Source organism: Ovis aries, chromosome 2, assembly GCF_016772045.2.
Source record: "Ovis aries strain OAR_USU_Benz2616 breed Rambouillet chromosome 2, ARS-UI_Ramb_v3.0, whole genome shotgun sequence".
In the NCBI taxonomy this organism is placed as follows: Eukaryota; Metazoa; Chordata; class Mammalia; order Artiodactyla; family Bovidae; genus Ovis; species Ovis aries.
In genome coordinates, this window is record NC_056055.1 from 139,005,767 (window position 1) to 139,021,851 (window position 16,085).

General features: G+C 37.6%; 1 protein-coding gene and 1 long non-coding RNA gene across 4 annotated transcripts in view; one reads left to right on the plus strand and one right to left on the minus strand.

The window, feature by feature from the left end:
* LOC105607491 (uncharacterized) overlaps nucleotides 1–16,085 on the plus strand; it is a 74,134-nt gene that overhangs the window by 35,674 nt on the left and 22,375 nt on the right. The window lies entirely within an intron of this gene.
* Nucleotides 5,031–16,085, minus strand: part of MYO3B (myosin IIIB) — a 447,193-nt gene continuing 436,138 nt past the window's right edge. The window contains exons 33-36 of one of the 2 annotated variants that reach the window (XM_042242706.2): nucleotides 12,483–12,589; nucleotides 12,062–12,108; nucleotides 11,084–11,254; nucleotides 5,031–10,424 (exon numbers count right to left, since the gene is read on the minus strand). In XM_042242706.2, coding sequence (XP_042098640.2) covers nucleotides 11,116–11,254; nucleotides 12,062–12,108; nucleotides 12,483–12,589 — 293 coding nt within the window. In that variant the 3' untranslated portion in view covers nucleotides 5,031–10,424; nucleotides 11,084–11,115. Of the gene's footprint in view, nucleotides 11,255–12,061; nucleotides 12,109–12,482; nucleotides 12,590–16,085 lie in introns of both variants that reach the window. The other variant, XM_060409776.1, reaches the window with a different exon arrangement.

The following is a 16,085-nucleotide window of genomic DNA, read 5'->3' on the forward strand; positions in this document are numbered from 1 at the left end:
CAGCTGCCACAGGAAACTACAGTGATTGTCCCAGACATCCAGTTAATAAATTACAGAGCAGTTCCAGACCTTAACCTGCTTTTTCTGCATGGGGTCACCTTCAGTTTATCCCTCCCTACCCCTTCCTTCTCTGTCCCCTACCACTCAACACATAAATGATATTTTTGCAGGAGGTATTGGTTTCATACCCTTTCTACTCTCCTTCCATACTCTCACTCAGGTGCTTGTGTGCTAAGTCGCTTCAGTATGTCTGACTCTGTGCAAGCCTATGGACTGTAGCCCTCCAGGCTCCTCTGTCCATGGGATTCTCCAGGCAAGAATACTAGACTGGGGTGCTATGCCCTTCTCCAAGGGATCTTCCCGATCCAGAGATCCAATGCATGTCTCTTACATCTCCTGCATTGACAGGCAGGTTCTTTACCACTAGCACTGCCTAGGTCTTTGCTGCCTTTTGCTGAACTAACACGGAAGACTTCCAGCTGATCTTGCTGCTCACTTCTCCCCTTCACACTACTGCCAACAAGCCTTTGCCAAATCCCAGCTCTGTTCATGGCATATCTCTGAACAAAGTCTCCAGTGGTTTATTTTTGCCAGTAGAGTACAGACTCTCTAGCACAACATTCAAAGTTCTCTATAATCATGTCTCTAGGTTTACCTATTATATATTACTTTGCTGACCAAGGTCTGTCTAATCAAGGCTATGGTTTTTCCAGTGGTCATGTATGGATGTGAGAGTTGGACTGTGAAGAAGATTGAGTGCCGAAGAATTGATGCTTTTGAACTGTGGTGTTGGAGAAGACTCTTGAGAGTCCCTTGGACTCCAAGGAGAGCCAACCAGTCCATTCTCAAGGAGATCAACCCTTGGATTTCTTTGGAAGGAATGATGCTGAAGCTGAAACTCCAGTACTTTGGCCACCTCATGCGAAGAGTTGACTTATTGGAAAAGACTTTGATGCTGGGAGGGGTTGGGGGCAGGAGAAGAAGGGGACGACAGAAGATGAGATGGCTGGATAGCATCACTGACTCGATGGACATGAGTCTGAGTGAACTCCAGGAGTTGGTGATGGACAGGGAGGCCTGGCATGCTGCGATTCATGGGGTCACAAAGAGTCGGACACAACTGAGCAACTGAACTGAACTGAACTGATGCACTAATCAAACCAGAAAAGGACCTGAATTTTCCTGCTGCTTCACTATTCAAGATTCAGGATGAATACTGATTCCTTCATGAAACATTTCTTTAGGTTCTGTCCTCTAATATTACTACTCTGCCATTTCCTAGTAAATATTTATCCATGTGTCACATTTTCCTTCCTATATTGTAAGCTCCTAGATAAGCTCAATGATAGTGTCTTGAAACAGTAATAACTGAAGGTTAGTCATGAGGTATAGAACAATCATTTATTTTTAATAATAGTTCAAATTTATTGAACTGTACACTTTAAAAGGGTGAATTATATGGTATGTGAAATTTATCTCAATAAAGGTGTCATAAAAATGGAAGTTGCAATACTAATATTTGTAAATAATTTAAAATCATTTAAATAATTTTAAGCAGAGCACTGGGCTTCCCTATTGCTCAGATGGTAAAGAATCTGCCTGCAATGCAGGAGACCTGGATTTGATCCCTGGGTCAGGTAGATCCCCTGGAGAAGGGAATGGCAACCCACTCCAGTATTCCAGCCTGGAGAATTCCATGGTCAGAGGAGCCTGGTGGGCTGTGGTCCATGGGGTTGCAAAGTGTCAGACACACTTGAATGACTAACACTTAAGTAGGAAAAGTTACAACAAAGCAAATAAAGCATTCACACATTTGTTCTATTTCTTGAGATATCATGTGAAGTGAAGTGAAGTGAAGTGAAAGTCTCTCAGTCGTGTCTGACTCTTTTTGACCCCATGGACACATCCAAGGAATTATCCAGGCAAGAATACTGGAGTGGGTAGCCTTTCCCTTCTCCAGGGGATCTTCCCAACCCAGGGATCGAACCCAGGTCTCCTGCATTGCAGGTGGATTCTTTACCAGCTGAGCCACAAGGGAAGCCCGAGATCTCATTTAAATGGCAGTAAAGAAGAACTGAAAAGAATAAATGCAAATTTGTCATAAGAATAAACTCAAAGATGGAATTGTCAAGGGAAATGATTTTAACATATTTCTGGAAGATGAAAAGTGGATAAAGTATCTGCGTCCAGTAATTAAGAAATAGGTAATTCAAACTGCTTTTGATGTCAAATAGTAAATTAAGAAAAAAAATTTAAATATACCTAACTAAAGGCATTGGAAAGCTAGCAAGAGAGTAAAGAAATACTGAACCAAGGTCTAGGAGAAGACAGAAATTCTAAGAGGATAGCTCAGCACTGGGGGTAACTTTTCTTCTGGGAGACATTTGCCAATTCCAGAATAGACAACTAAGAAGAAGACGCTGTTAGGCTGAGCAGTGTGGGGCCAGTGGGACAAAAGCTGGGCTCTTGAACATCTAATCTCCAACACATGCACACATACTCTGACTTGGATTGCAAAGAGCTCCCCTCTAGCAGATAGGGAACCAGATGCAGCTGCTCTCACAGGGACTGCAGGTCCATTTCCAACCATCCCAGACTCTTAAGTTAGATTAAAGTTGTTCTGATTTATTCATGCCCCAGCAAATATTACTGTCTTATAGAGGAAGAGAATATTATTCTGAGCCTCCAATTACCTTTACAAACAACTTTGTACATATAATTTCCATCATGAAATAAATAATAACTAAGACAGTAAGAAAACATGAATGAGAATCATATCTAGTAAAACTGTTAAGAAACCAGAGAGGGGAAACCATAAAAGCAGCCATGGAAAAAGACAGATTACCTTCAAAAGAACAATTTGGCTAAAGCTGACCTCTCAACAGATACAATGAGAACCAGAAGATAAAGTATTGTCTTTAAAGTTCTAAGAGAGAAAAAAAAAAGTGCTAAGAGAAAATAACTGCCAATATAGAATTATACACTCATCAAAAATATCCTTCAAGAACTAAGGTCAAATAATGATACTTTCAGTTGAACAAAACCTTATAGCAGCAGACTCACTAAAGGAAACTCTAGGCAGAAGGAAACAGATTCTAGAACAGAAGGTCAGAGATGTGGGAAAAAATGAACATATATGAAAACAATAGTAATGTCTTGTGGGATATAAAATACGTGTTAAATTAAGATGCCCCATAACAGTGGGAATATAGTCAAGGAATATGATAGATAGAGAGATAGATAGACACTGTGAATAGTGTTTTAAGGTCTTTGGATTCTTGCATTATCTAAGAAGAGGGTATAAGCAGCATAAGCAATACTGGATTTTGACAAGTCAAGGGTACACACTGTAATTTCTTGGGTAACTATAAGAGAACGATAAAAGTGTGTGTGTATATGCCTAATAACATAGCCTAAGAATGTATAAAGAAAAAAATTGACAAAAATAAAAAGGAATAGGAAAATTCACAATCACAGAGGGAGATTGTAACATACTTCTCTTAACAACTAACAACTAATAGAAGCAGTCGAAAAATCAGTAAGAGTGGGAAGATGACAATTGTCAAACTTGAACTACTGTGTATAAATTAAAGGCTGTAGAACACACCTAATTTTAAAGTATATATGGACTATTGATAAAAGTTTTATTCAAAAAATCATATGCTAAGCCATGGGCAGGTGGAGAAGGGGATGACAGAGGATGATGGTTGGATGGCATCATTGACTCAATGGACATGGGTTTGGGTAGACTCTGGGAGTTGGTGATAGATAGGGAGGCCTGGCATGCTGTGGTTCATCGGGTCACAAAGAGATGGACATGACTGAGCGACTGAACTGAAAGTCTCAACAAATCATAGTAGATTAATTCTTTGGCCATAACACAATTAAGCTAGGTTCAACAACAAAAAGAAGAGAAAATGCCTGTATGTTTAGAAATTAATAAATTAAAATTCTAAAAATCTTATTTAAAAAAGATCATAAAAGGAATGAGAATGTTTCGAGCCCAATTAAAAAAATCGGCTTCCTTGGTAGTTCAGCTGGTAAAGAATCTGCCTGCAATGCAGGAGACCCTGGTTCAATTCCTGGGATGGTAAAGAATCCAGTGCGATGTGGGAGACCTGGGTTTGATTCCTGGGTTGAATCCCTGGGTTGGGAAGATCCCAGAAGGGAATGGCTATCCACTCCAGTATTCTTGCCTGGACAATTCCATGGAGAGAGGAGCCTGGGAGGCTACGGTTCATGAGGTCATAAAGAGTTGGACACAGCTGAGCAACTTTCGCTTTCAATAATAAAAAATACTTGTATGTTGCTGCTAATTTTATACTTAGAGGGAAGTGATAGCTTAAGTGAATATATTAGAAAGGAAGTCATAAAATTCTAAAAAGTTAGGAAAAATAACAGCAAATTATATCAAAGAAAAGATACAATAACTATAGCAGGAAAAGTTTGTAAAATAGAAATCAAATAGATACTAAAAAAGATGAACAAAATCAAAAATTGTTTTCCTTAAAAGACTAATAAAATTGACAAACTTGAAGAGACTAGTCAAGGAAAAAGAGAGAGAACACAAATTATCATCATCACAAATGAAAAAGGGGACCTTACTGTAGATTCTACAATATAAAAAATATCTTAAGATAGTTTTGGAACAATTCTAAACAAATCTGAAAATGTAGAAGAAATGGACAAATTCCTTGAAAAAGAAAACTTACCAAAACTGACAGAGAAAGAAATAGAAAATATGAATAGTCATGTTAATGAAATTGATTCCATAATTAAAATTTTCCTTACTTATAAAAAACTGTAGGCACAAACAGCTCCCTTAGTGAATTAAAAATTTTTTTAAGAAGGGATTATTGTTATGCTTATACCAACTATTCCAAAGAAAGACAGATTGGATATTATGAGAATTAAAATTTTACATGCCAATTTTATCATGAACAGAGCTATAAAAATTTTTTTTTAAATTAACAAATCAAATGCAGCAGTATGTAAAAGGATAATATAACATGATAGAGTTGTATATATTATAAGAATGCAGATTTATTTACATTAGAAAATCAGCATAACTATTTATCAAAATAGAGGAGAAAATTCATAGGTAATTTAAATACATGCAAAAACCAAGTATTTGATAAAATCAAACATCTACTTATAAAGAAAAACTCTCCTACATATAGAAGAGAGAGCAAACATTTGGTAAAATACTAAAAGTTTTCCCTTTGAGATTGGGGAAAAAATAAGAGTCTTACTGTTAACCCTCCTAATTACCATTGTATTAGAAATCTTAGCCAGGTCAGTATGGCACATTGATTATAAACATGATTCCATTTTCTCTCTCTCCATGTACCTATGCCTTTTGTAACATATCTGACTTTGCAGCACCTCCCATCAAGAGATGGATTCTATTTATCCACCTCAAATCTGGGCTAGCCTTGTATTTTGCTTTGGTTTAAAGAATGTGGTGGAATTGACAATGTGCCAGTCCTTAAGAGGCATCTCTCTTGGAGACAGACACTGCCACTGGGGATAACAGCAAATTGAAGGATGAGACCACATTGAATAGAACTAAGTTAGCCCAGCTGTCCCTGCTGTGGCTCTAGATATGTAAGGAACCCAGCCAACATCAGTAAAGCTGCTTAGCTGACCTGCAGCTAATTTCAGATGCACAAGTGGGCCCTGGCAAGAACAGCTCAAATAACAGAAACATTCAGCTAACCCATAGACTTGCGAGAAATACGTGGTTGATTTGGGTGGTTTACGGTGCAGCAATAACTAATTGAAACAGGCAGTGAGTCAAGAAAAAACAAAGTATAAATATTGAAAAGGAAGAAAAAGTATATAATTATTTGCAGAGGGTCTAACTGTATATGTAGAAAATCCAAAAATATCCATAGACTTGTGAGAAATATGTGGTTGATTTGGGTGGTTTACAGTGCAGCAATAACTAATTGAAACAGGCAGTGAGTCAAGAAAAAACAAAGTATAAATATTGAAAAGGAAGAAAAAAATCTATAGTTATTTGCAGAGTGTCTAACTGTATATGTAGAAAATCCAAAAATATCTACAGATACATTATTGGAATTAATGAGTAAATTTAGCCCGGTTGATAGATCTCAAGTGCAAAATATCAATTGCATTTCCATATAAGGACGAAGTCTTATTCTGTTCAGTCTGCTATGGCAGAATACCATAGACTGGGTAGCTTAAACAACAGAAATTTCTCACAGTTCTGAAGGCTAGGAAGTCCAAGATTAGGGTGCTGACAGATTTGGTGTCTGGTGAGAGCCTGCTTCCTGATTCATAGGCAGCTACTTTTTCACTGTATCCTTACATGCAGAAGAGGCAAGCAAGTTCTCTGGGATATGTTTTATAAGGGCATTAATTCCATTCATGAGGGCTCTATTCTCATGAAAGTGAAAGTGAAGGTCGCTCAGCTATGTCCAACTCTTTGACCCCCATGGACTATACAGTCCAAAGAGTTTTCCAGGCCAGAATACTGGAGAGGATAGCCTATCCCTTCTCCAGAGGATTTTCCTGACCCAGGAATCAAACTGGGGTCTCCTGCTTTGCAGGCGGATTCTTTACCAGCTGAGCTACCAGGGAAGCCATGACCTAATCACGGCTTGCCATCAAATAAATTGGGGATTAAGGTTTCAGCATACAAATTTTGTGGGGACATAAACATTTAGTCCATAGCAAGCGGGAGTCTGAGTGAACTCCGGGAGTTGGTGATGGACAGGGAGGCCTGGCGTGCTGCGATTCATGGGGTCGCAAAGAGTCGGACATGACTGAGCAACTGAACTGAACTGAGGCAACAAACAGAAATTTTTACATAAAGATTACATACGGTACAAATTACATATGGTATATAGGAATACAACTGACAAAATAGGTATAAGATTTCTCACATAAAACTCTGAACCATTATTGAGAGAAGAAATAAATAAATAGAAGGATATGTCATGTTCATGGATTGAAAAATCCAATATTGTATACATGATAATTCCTTCTAAACTGACTTATAGACTCAAGATAATTCCGAAGAAATCCCAACAGGTTTTATTTCCTCTAGAAGTTGACTAATTCTATAATATACAAAGGGACCAAACTAATCACAGGTGTTTTGGAGAAGAAAAACAATGTTGGAAGATTTGCTCTGCTATATACTAAGACCTATTATCAAAGTATGGCATTTAAGGTAAGGATAACAGATAGATCAATGGAACAGAATAGAGTATCTGGAAACAGGCCCATGAACACTTGGTTTATGTAAATAGCAGTAATTTAGAACAGTAGGAAAAGGATGGCCTTTTCATTAAATGGGGCTGAGACAACTGAGTATCTATTACAGAAAATCTGAAAATTGACCCTTACTTTCCACCATTCACAAAGTCATTTCTGTGTGGGTTGAAGATCTAAATGTGAGAGGCAAAGCAATTAATGCTTCCTGAAGATACTAAAGGCAAATATCTTTTTAACCTTATTAAGTAAAAGATTCTTAACAGGCTATAAAAGACCACTAATCAAAAAGGAAAAGATTGATATGTTGTACTATGTTAAAGTGACAAACTTTTTTTCAATCAAAAGGCTTTTTAAGAAGAAGAAAGGGCAAGCCACCTAGTTGAGGAATTATTTGCAACACATATAACTAACAATGTATAATACATTCCTTAAATTAAAGGAAAATAGTCAATCAATAAAAAGCAGACATGTAGCAAAAGGAGACATCTAAAATGGCCATTAAACACATATAAATATGCTCAATATCATTATTAGTCAGCGATGTGTGAGCTATAATTACAGTAAGACCCTACTTTATACTTGTCAGAGTGCTCCTATGAAGAAGACTGATCACAGCAAGAGCTGGTGAGAATGTAGAACAATGGGAGCTTTCTTATACTACCAGCATGACTAAATTTGTACATCACTTAGGAAAAAAGTTTGGCATCATCTACTGAAGTGAGGGTATGTGTACCTTAGGATCCTTTAATTCTAATCCTAGGTATACAGCCAATAGAAAGGCATGCAAATATAAACTAAGAGACATATACAATAATGTTGTGGTAGCAATTTGCAAAACAGACCCAGATTGGAAGCAATTCATATTTGTCTGTCAAAAGTAGAATGGCTAAATAAATTATGGCATAATTATATCCGGGAATACTATACAGTCATGAAAATGAATGAACTACATTTACATCCCATAACACAGATGAACTTCACAAATACAACACTGAATAAAAAGAACAAGGCCCTCTCAAATTACATACTACATGATTCCATTTATATACAGTTTCCCAAATCTATCTATAAAAGATAAAACCTAACTGTAGTGTTTAGGGATACATGTAAATGGTAAGACTATGAAGAAGATCAAGGAAGTATTTACCATAATGTCGTGAGGGTGCTTCTCTTTGGGGAGGGAGGAGGGGGTGGTATTGATTGGGAAGGAGGCTTCTAGGGTGCTGACAGTGTTCTGTTCTTGACTGTAGGAGTGGTTACATAGATACTTGCTTTCTGATAACTTATTGAGCTAAGCCTTCTGATTTGTGCCTATTTCTGTATATGTACTATATTTAAAAATAAAGTTTAGAAAGGGGATGGAGGCATGTCTGCAGATGAACCAAAATGGAGGAAGAAACAGCAGCTCAGAACATGAACACCAATGGTTTCCATGAAGTCTTAAAATACTGTTCTACTATTCTTGGAGTTATTTCTATTCTGTCTAAGGATCATTATTCTATTTGTTTTGATATCACCCTTCAGTCTTCTGGTTTTCTTCATGTCAGGCATTCTCACAGAGCTACTATCTGAAGTTAATAGCACAAAAAAATAGGTATTTAATTATATAATTTAAAGTTTAAAAGGTAATCAACAACCATTTAAACACAAAATTGTAAGCCCTGGAAGAAGAGAGGGGTGAAGAAATTGAGATAAATGCACATCTTTCATAGAGGGGAGAGTAGATATTGTCTTAAGTGACAAATCAATATCAAGGCAAATTATTCAGAGACATGATGGAAACCATTAAAAGTATTAGAAATAATTTTAAAAAATGACTGCTTCTGGGAGAGGGACTAAGTTTGGGGCATCGAGAAGAATGTTCTGGACTGTTTGACTTTTGCTTTGTTTTGCTATATGCACATTACCTTCATAAATCTAGTAAGACATCTATGAGATTCCAGTTTGCATCATTCTCATCTAAAGATTTAGGAATGCTCTTTGAGTTTGTGGCATTATAACTAGTCAAAGAATAACATCTGTAGTCTATCTTATCTATGCAGTAACTGATAATGAACATCATTTCTAAAGTACTGTTAGGAGCTATGATATTACCAAAGCAGTTATTCTATGTGACCAGTTATCTTAGAGCTTCTGAATTATGATTTTATAATTATTTCTGTTTCCTTTTAAACTTTATTTATAGATATATTTTAATTAGAAACAAGCCTGTGTATACAATTGTACATAGACAAGTGGGAGATTATGAACATTTATATTCAACAGTTTGAACAGCTGACATTATCAAATCAAAACTAGATGAATCAATGATGAAAGTGAAATTGCCAAAACTACTTATATTAATAATAATGTTAAAATCTATATATTCTATATACTATATTTTAAACAATAAAATGCATTTGTGTTTCTGCTCTATTTGCATACCTTATGAACATACATTTAGGGTGAAGATCTGGAAAAATGATCAAGACTCATTTTTTAAACAGTAAAGTTTAACTATTGAATAATTGGCTCTATTTCTTTTTCTTGTAACATTACCATTTCTGAGATCTTTAAATGCCTCATTTCATCATTTGTGTTTTAAATGCTTATTAGAACGCTCCCCTTTAAAACTTTCATAACAATTATTTTTTCTATTTCCTCAAGTATATTTTTCTCAAAATCTAGGTATTCCCATGTGTACTATCTGCAAAATATTTTTAAAGTAGAAAGAGTATTAAGAACATCTTTTCTAGAGAAAGGGTCTTGTTAGATTTTCATATCACACAGCAGTCTCACATATTGCTTTGCACAGAGTAGTTACTCAAAAGAGTTTGCTGCGTTGGATCACACTGAGTCATATATGGTATAATATGATTAAATAGGACTAGTCCAAGCTTCAGTGAAAAATCAGAGCTTATGGTATAAGAAAAGTGATCAGTACTATATCACATATAATGGAAAGTAACTTCAGGTATGTTTGTGTAACTAAGTATCTCCACTCACTCAAGGTGGACAAGTCCTCCCTGTGCTGGGCACTGTGCTAGACTCTGTGGCCACAAAGATGAATGAGACAAGATACTTCCTCTGCAGCTACTCATGGCCTCATGGAGACAACCAGGGAATGGACAGTTACAAAATGATGTGACACAAACTCTGATGGGTCCAGATTTTCTTTCCAGTTCATTCCTTTCTTTTTACTGTCAAGGCGATGAAAGTGTCTTAGTAAGGTGGAATAAAGAAGCAAAGCTTTATCAGAATAATAACTAGCAGCAGAGGGGTTCATTTGCCTTAAAGGAAGAACCTGAAAGATTCAGGCTTCTTCCCCTAAGCATGAAACATTATCCTGGCCTCAGAGACCTTGAGTGTATCCCTCCGGGATGGGGGCACTCAGCAATGGAGCCCCAACCCTGTGGTGAGGTGGGAAGGATAGAAAAGACCAGCAAAAGGAAAGAGGGTGCAGTGCAGAGATGAGGAGGAAAGGGATTCCTGGATTTTCACAGGGGCAGATTCTGCATGGAATGATGTGGTAGGAAAAATAAAGAAATATCGTCAGTGTCCTCAGGTGAGATTGTTACTCTCGTAGATGCTGGGGCATGAATTATGGGTATTGCTGTAGTGGAGGTGTGCTCATGTTCCACAGGGACTCAAGAGATAAGAAAAGGAGGGGTTGCCCAGCTCAGGCTACAGAGCAGATGTTGCAGGGGGAGGGGAGGAGGTGATGGAGGTAGGAGAAAATGGTTTGGAATCTGAAAGTTGTTCAGTAAGGCTCCAGCACAGATCACATGTCCAAAGAAGTTGATCCCATTGCATCTTTCTTATTAAATGACAGTCAGTGAATTACCATGATTGTTCTTACCCTCAACAGACTTGGGAGGCAGGAAGTATAGCTCAGTGCTGAGCAAAAGATGCCCCTTTTGAAGATGAAGAAAAAAAGAAAGGGTGGACTGAGTTGTCTTCCTCAGGGATAGAGTCCACAGGTGACAGAGATTTGTAATATTCATCTTCTCCATCAAGCATTTTGATCTGGCTGCAACAAAGGAAAGAATTTCAGCAGAGAAAGAAAACAAGTGCAGCAGTCATGAATGGGGCAGCTAAAATTGTGTGAGTACCTGGACCAGGGCTGGGCCCTCACACTGGATGGTGGGGCACAGCTTAGTGTAGCTCAGGGTCTCCCAGCATGGAAACTGGGGTCTGATTCACAAAGCCTTTCACATCTGGGTCACACACTAATAACGGGCCCGATTTAGTGGTGTCTGGAAGTTGTGATCATATTGCAGTTTGATTTATGTGAATTAACTTGTCTGGTTCCCTCTAGATGAGAAAGTTCCCCTGCTGACCATCTTTAGCTCTCAAACTACTACCAATTACCTATCTCATTGCTATTCTCAATCGAGATGCTAACAGTCAAATCAGCCACAAACTCTGTAGTGTCCCCTGGCTAATCATTGGGAGAAATTTTCCTCTGTGTACCTTGAAGGCTCAGGAGTAGAGGAATGTGGAGGAAGGAGTATTTGCACTGCATGGAGTGCTCTGATTGTGGGAGAGTTTTATACAGCCCAATACATGTCTTGAATTATAAAGACAGTATAATTCCCTGGGATAATTGTGAGAAATAACATTTACCTTTTGGTGGCAATTTCAGTCTTTTCAGACAGAATAGATTCAAGTTTTGTATACTTGCTACTGTGAAAAGTAGTTTCCAATGTCAATAATAGTGATGATATCCCCACTGCATGTTTTTAGAAGCCTCTCTAGAAAGTTTTGCATTTTCTGTAATATCACAAAGGACCCCGTCTGTTTACAGTTGCTTAGAACTAAGAAGACAGATATTTACCCAAGTTTTCTTGGCTTCCTCTTGCTCCCTTGATATTCTAGAGTTCCCTGTGGAGAGGGCCAAGAACACACAGTCAAAGCAAAGCAGCAAGTCGTTAATTTTTAATTCAAAGTGATTTTGTGTTGAATGCAAGCAGATGCTGATAATATCAGAAGTCACAGCATAATTTTTTTGATCAAAGGGCTCAAGTGAGCCTGATGAAGCATGCATCTTGCTCGTCTTTGATAAACCACATCAATTATTCACCGTGAAGGCAGACATCCTGACATGAAAGCAACAGATAAAGGGCCTAAGCACATGTTCAAGACGAGAGTATAAGAGAGTGGGGGTGGGGCTGGAGGGGCTGGAACAGGTATTAATAACAGAATTATTAACTGGAAACAAAGCCAGTGAAACAGCTTTATGGCCACTTTGAACTCACATTTAACTGGTTATAGTACATGGTGTCCTCAGGGCTACTCAACATTTTGGGCTCCTGACATCTTCGGCGAGGTGTTCGCTGCTTCTGTGCAAGACCATTTTCTGAATCTGCAACAAGATAGCAGAACTTTTCTGTCAACTATCTGAGGTTTGGGGAAAATTAAGTGTAAAATTGCTCATCACATAAATGCATTTAGCAGAAACCCTGTCCTATTTTAACAAGCAAGTTAGAGCTTTGCTAATATCAGGAGAAATACGCCACACACACACACACACACACACACACACACACACACGGACTGCTATGTAAACAAGGGCAGCTATCAGGGACTTTGCCTTCATCTTTCTTATCTGAGTCAGCAGTCAACAGTGACAGAAAGCAAATTGGTTTGTCCATGCTGGTGAAGTAGAGGTTGGTGGTCAGCCTTTGTAGGGTAGAGAATGCCCTCTTGGTGAGATAGTTAAGGCAATGAAGGCAATCTGGGGCAGTTTGTACCACATCCTACAGTGAGAGTTCAAAGACATCTGGAGAACACACATTGTTGGGTCAATGAGAAGCAAACCTTTTGGTGGGATACATTTTGGAGGCAAAGTGGCTTGAGCTAGTATTTTCTGAAACGCTTTGAACAATGCCACTGATCCATGCAGTCCCTGGAGGTAGTATAAAGGAGAAGGGGAAAGGATGATTGCACGATTTCACGGAGCAGCCTCTCTGTCTTAGTCCTGATTTCAGAACCCTGGACCAAAGTTGCACTAGAGATTAAGAAGCTACGTGTGCAATGAAGTCATGATTTATTTCCCTTCCAAGCAGGTGCTTTCTGCGAAACCTGCTATCCTTTTGCACTATATCTGAATCAGAATTCAGCAGTTCTAACTTCTTGCCAACACACACACAGACACAAACACACACACAGACACAAACACACACACACACACACACACACACACAGCTGCCATAAAATACTGCTCATGAGTGTCATGGTCTGGAGAAGAGATATCACTTTCCTGAAACAAGGATATGTATACCATAAACTAATTATTTATAAAAGAGCGATTTGTACTTGGAATCATAGTTTGATTTTATTAGAGATTCTTACTCTACAAGGAAATTCTAGGGGAATTTTCTAAGTGAAGAATGACTCAGCAAAGACCATTATGAAGAGCAAATTATCAGTTTCCTAAATATGAAGTTTTGCATTTTTTTGAACTGGAACATATCTATGTTCGAACATGACTATTAGAACCACACAGGGATTTAGGAACTATCTGTTCTAAATACCCATTTTTTCACAAAAGGAAACTGAGGCCCATAAATGTGGAATGATTCACTCCAGTTTAAGTGACAGAGTAGAGACCCAACCCTAGATCTCCTACCTCCTATTCTAGCAGTTAAAAAAACTATACCATATTGTCTTTCTTAATAAAAAATTCTTTCAAAAAGTCAAAGGTCTGCATAAAAGTAAGCTCCATGAAAAAATATTAATTAGCACAGCAGAATGATGGTGCTTGCAGAGGATTCCAGTAGCCTGGACAGACATCCCCATTTACTTCTTCAGGAGCTGTGCAGAGAACAGAACTTCAGCCTCTTGTACTAGCAGCGACCTCAGAGTATAAGGAATCCAGAACTGAAATGGGTCCTTTCTGATAGTTCCAACACACCTACCTCCGTATGCTTTGCAAAGTCCATATTTTGTAATATGGTAGAATCTGAGGTTGTGAGGCTCTTTTACATTATACTTTCCGATTTATAGATTAATGAACAGAAGCGTTTAGAGTTAAGGTTGCTTATTTTAAGCATGTACTCGAGATCTGACATCTATTCTCTTTTAGACTTTCTACTATTACAGGAATTCCAACCCTAGCAACTCAAAAGACTGATCTTAAATAGTTTTGGGGTTCAGCTGAAGTTCAGCCCAGTTCATTTGTTCTTTATGTAAAGAATACAATTGATCGAAGCCTTTATTTATATTCTCCATTAGAAATGCTTAATATAAGACGTGATTCTCAACTTTTGCTTTTGATGAACTTGCGGTACTATGGGTAGGTGTTCTTTTCCCGAATCTTAGAATCAGTTATTGCATTGAATTTTCTCTTTTTAAAATTTCCCATAAATTAAAACAAAATATTAGTATCTGATACCATACTAAAATCTAGCATAAGTTGGTATCTGATTTAGCATCAAATTTTAATTTTTATTATTTTAACTTTAATACCTCCATATTTTATGATATTTTTCAAAACACTGGAACAGGTATTTTGCTATTGGAACAAAATTGAGTATTAGTGATATATGATCAATCACAAGCAGCCAACTAAATTGAGAAACAAATTCAATAACTGCTGTTACAACAACTGGACAGCAACGTGCAAAAATGTAATTTAAATACAGAGCTTACAAAACATTCTATATGTGAGGTAATTTGCTTGATCATGTGGGGAAGACAAAGAGAAATAAGACAAGGTCCTTGCCTTCAGTCTAGTAGAGGACATTGTGCCTTAAGAGGTCAGTGACTTGCCTAAGGCCATAGCTGTTGCTGTTGAACTCAAATTAGTTCTTTTAAAATTCTAAATCTTTTACTTTTCTCAATACAGTGCATGATTCTCACAGGCCACAATAAATTCCAGATGTTCTATAGTTAAACATTTTAAACAGCCCCATGAAAACTGTAGAAGGAAATGAAATAGACTATCGCTCTTAACTGGGGAAGAAGATAATAGGGACAAGGATGGGTTCAATTATATTAAAGTAGAATATTCTATATAATGAACAGTAACAAAACCTTAAGATGAAAGTGCAGCAGAAAGATTAAAAACAAATTAAAATATAGAGACACGATATTATACATAATGTGGAAAGGCTGAGGAAAGAGAAAGATGGTTGTGGTGGTTTAGTCGCTCAGTCATGTCTGACTCTTGCGACCCCATAGACTGTAGTCTGCCAGGCTCCTCTGCCCATGGAATTCTCCAGGCAAGAATACCGGAGTGGGTTGCCATTTCTTTCTCCAGGGGATCTTCCCCACCCAGGGATTGAACCTGGGTCTCCTGCACTGCAGACAGATTCTTTACCAACTGAGCTAACAGACATATTTATATATGTTGAAATACAACTATGAAATGAGATACTGAAAAATATTCAGCCACCTTGACAAAGAGCTTCAGTTAAAACAATTACTACTGCCTTTCTATTAGGATAAATTGAAAGGTCAAAAGACAATGTGGGAGTGGCCCTGGATACACAGATGAGTCTACAGGCTTCCCCTCTCCTGAAGTGACTTGACAATAGATAACAAAAGCTAAGCAACTTGCTTCAAGGATCGTGTTCCAACAAAGTTAACTGAAAGAGAACAAAAAGATCGCTAGTATAAAGATGGATGTAACACTTTCTTCAACAGAAAAAAGAGAGAATCATTATAAATCTTTAATAATTGGGGAGAAATTACTGCTGAGATATAAATATGATGTCATGTCATGAAAGCACCAATGAGGATAAAAATGGCTATGATACTGATACATGAAAATTCAAAATTAAGAGAAAGAAGCAAAACACAAAATAGCATATGGTACCCTGATTAAATCTATGTGTGTATGCACTTTGAGAAGTTTG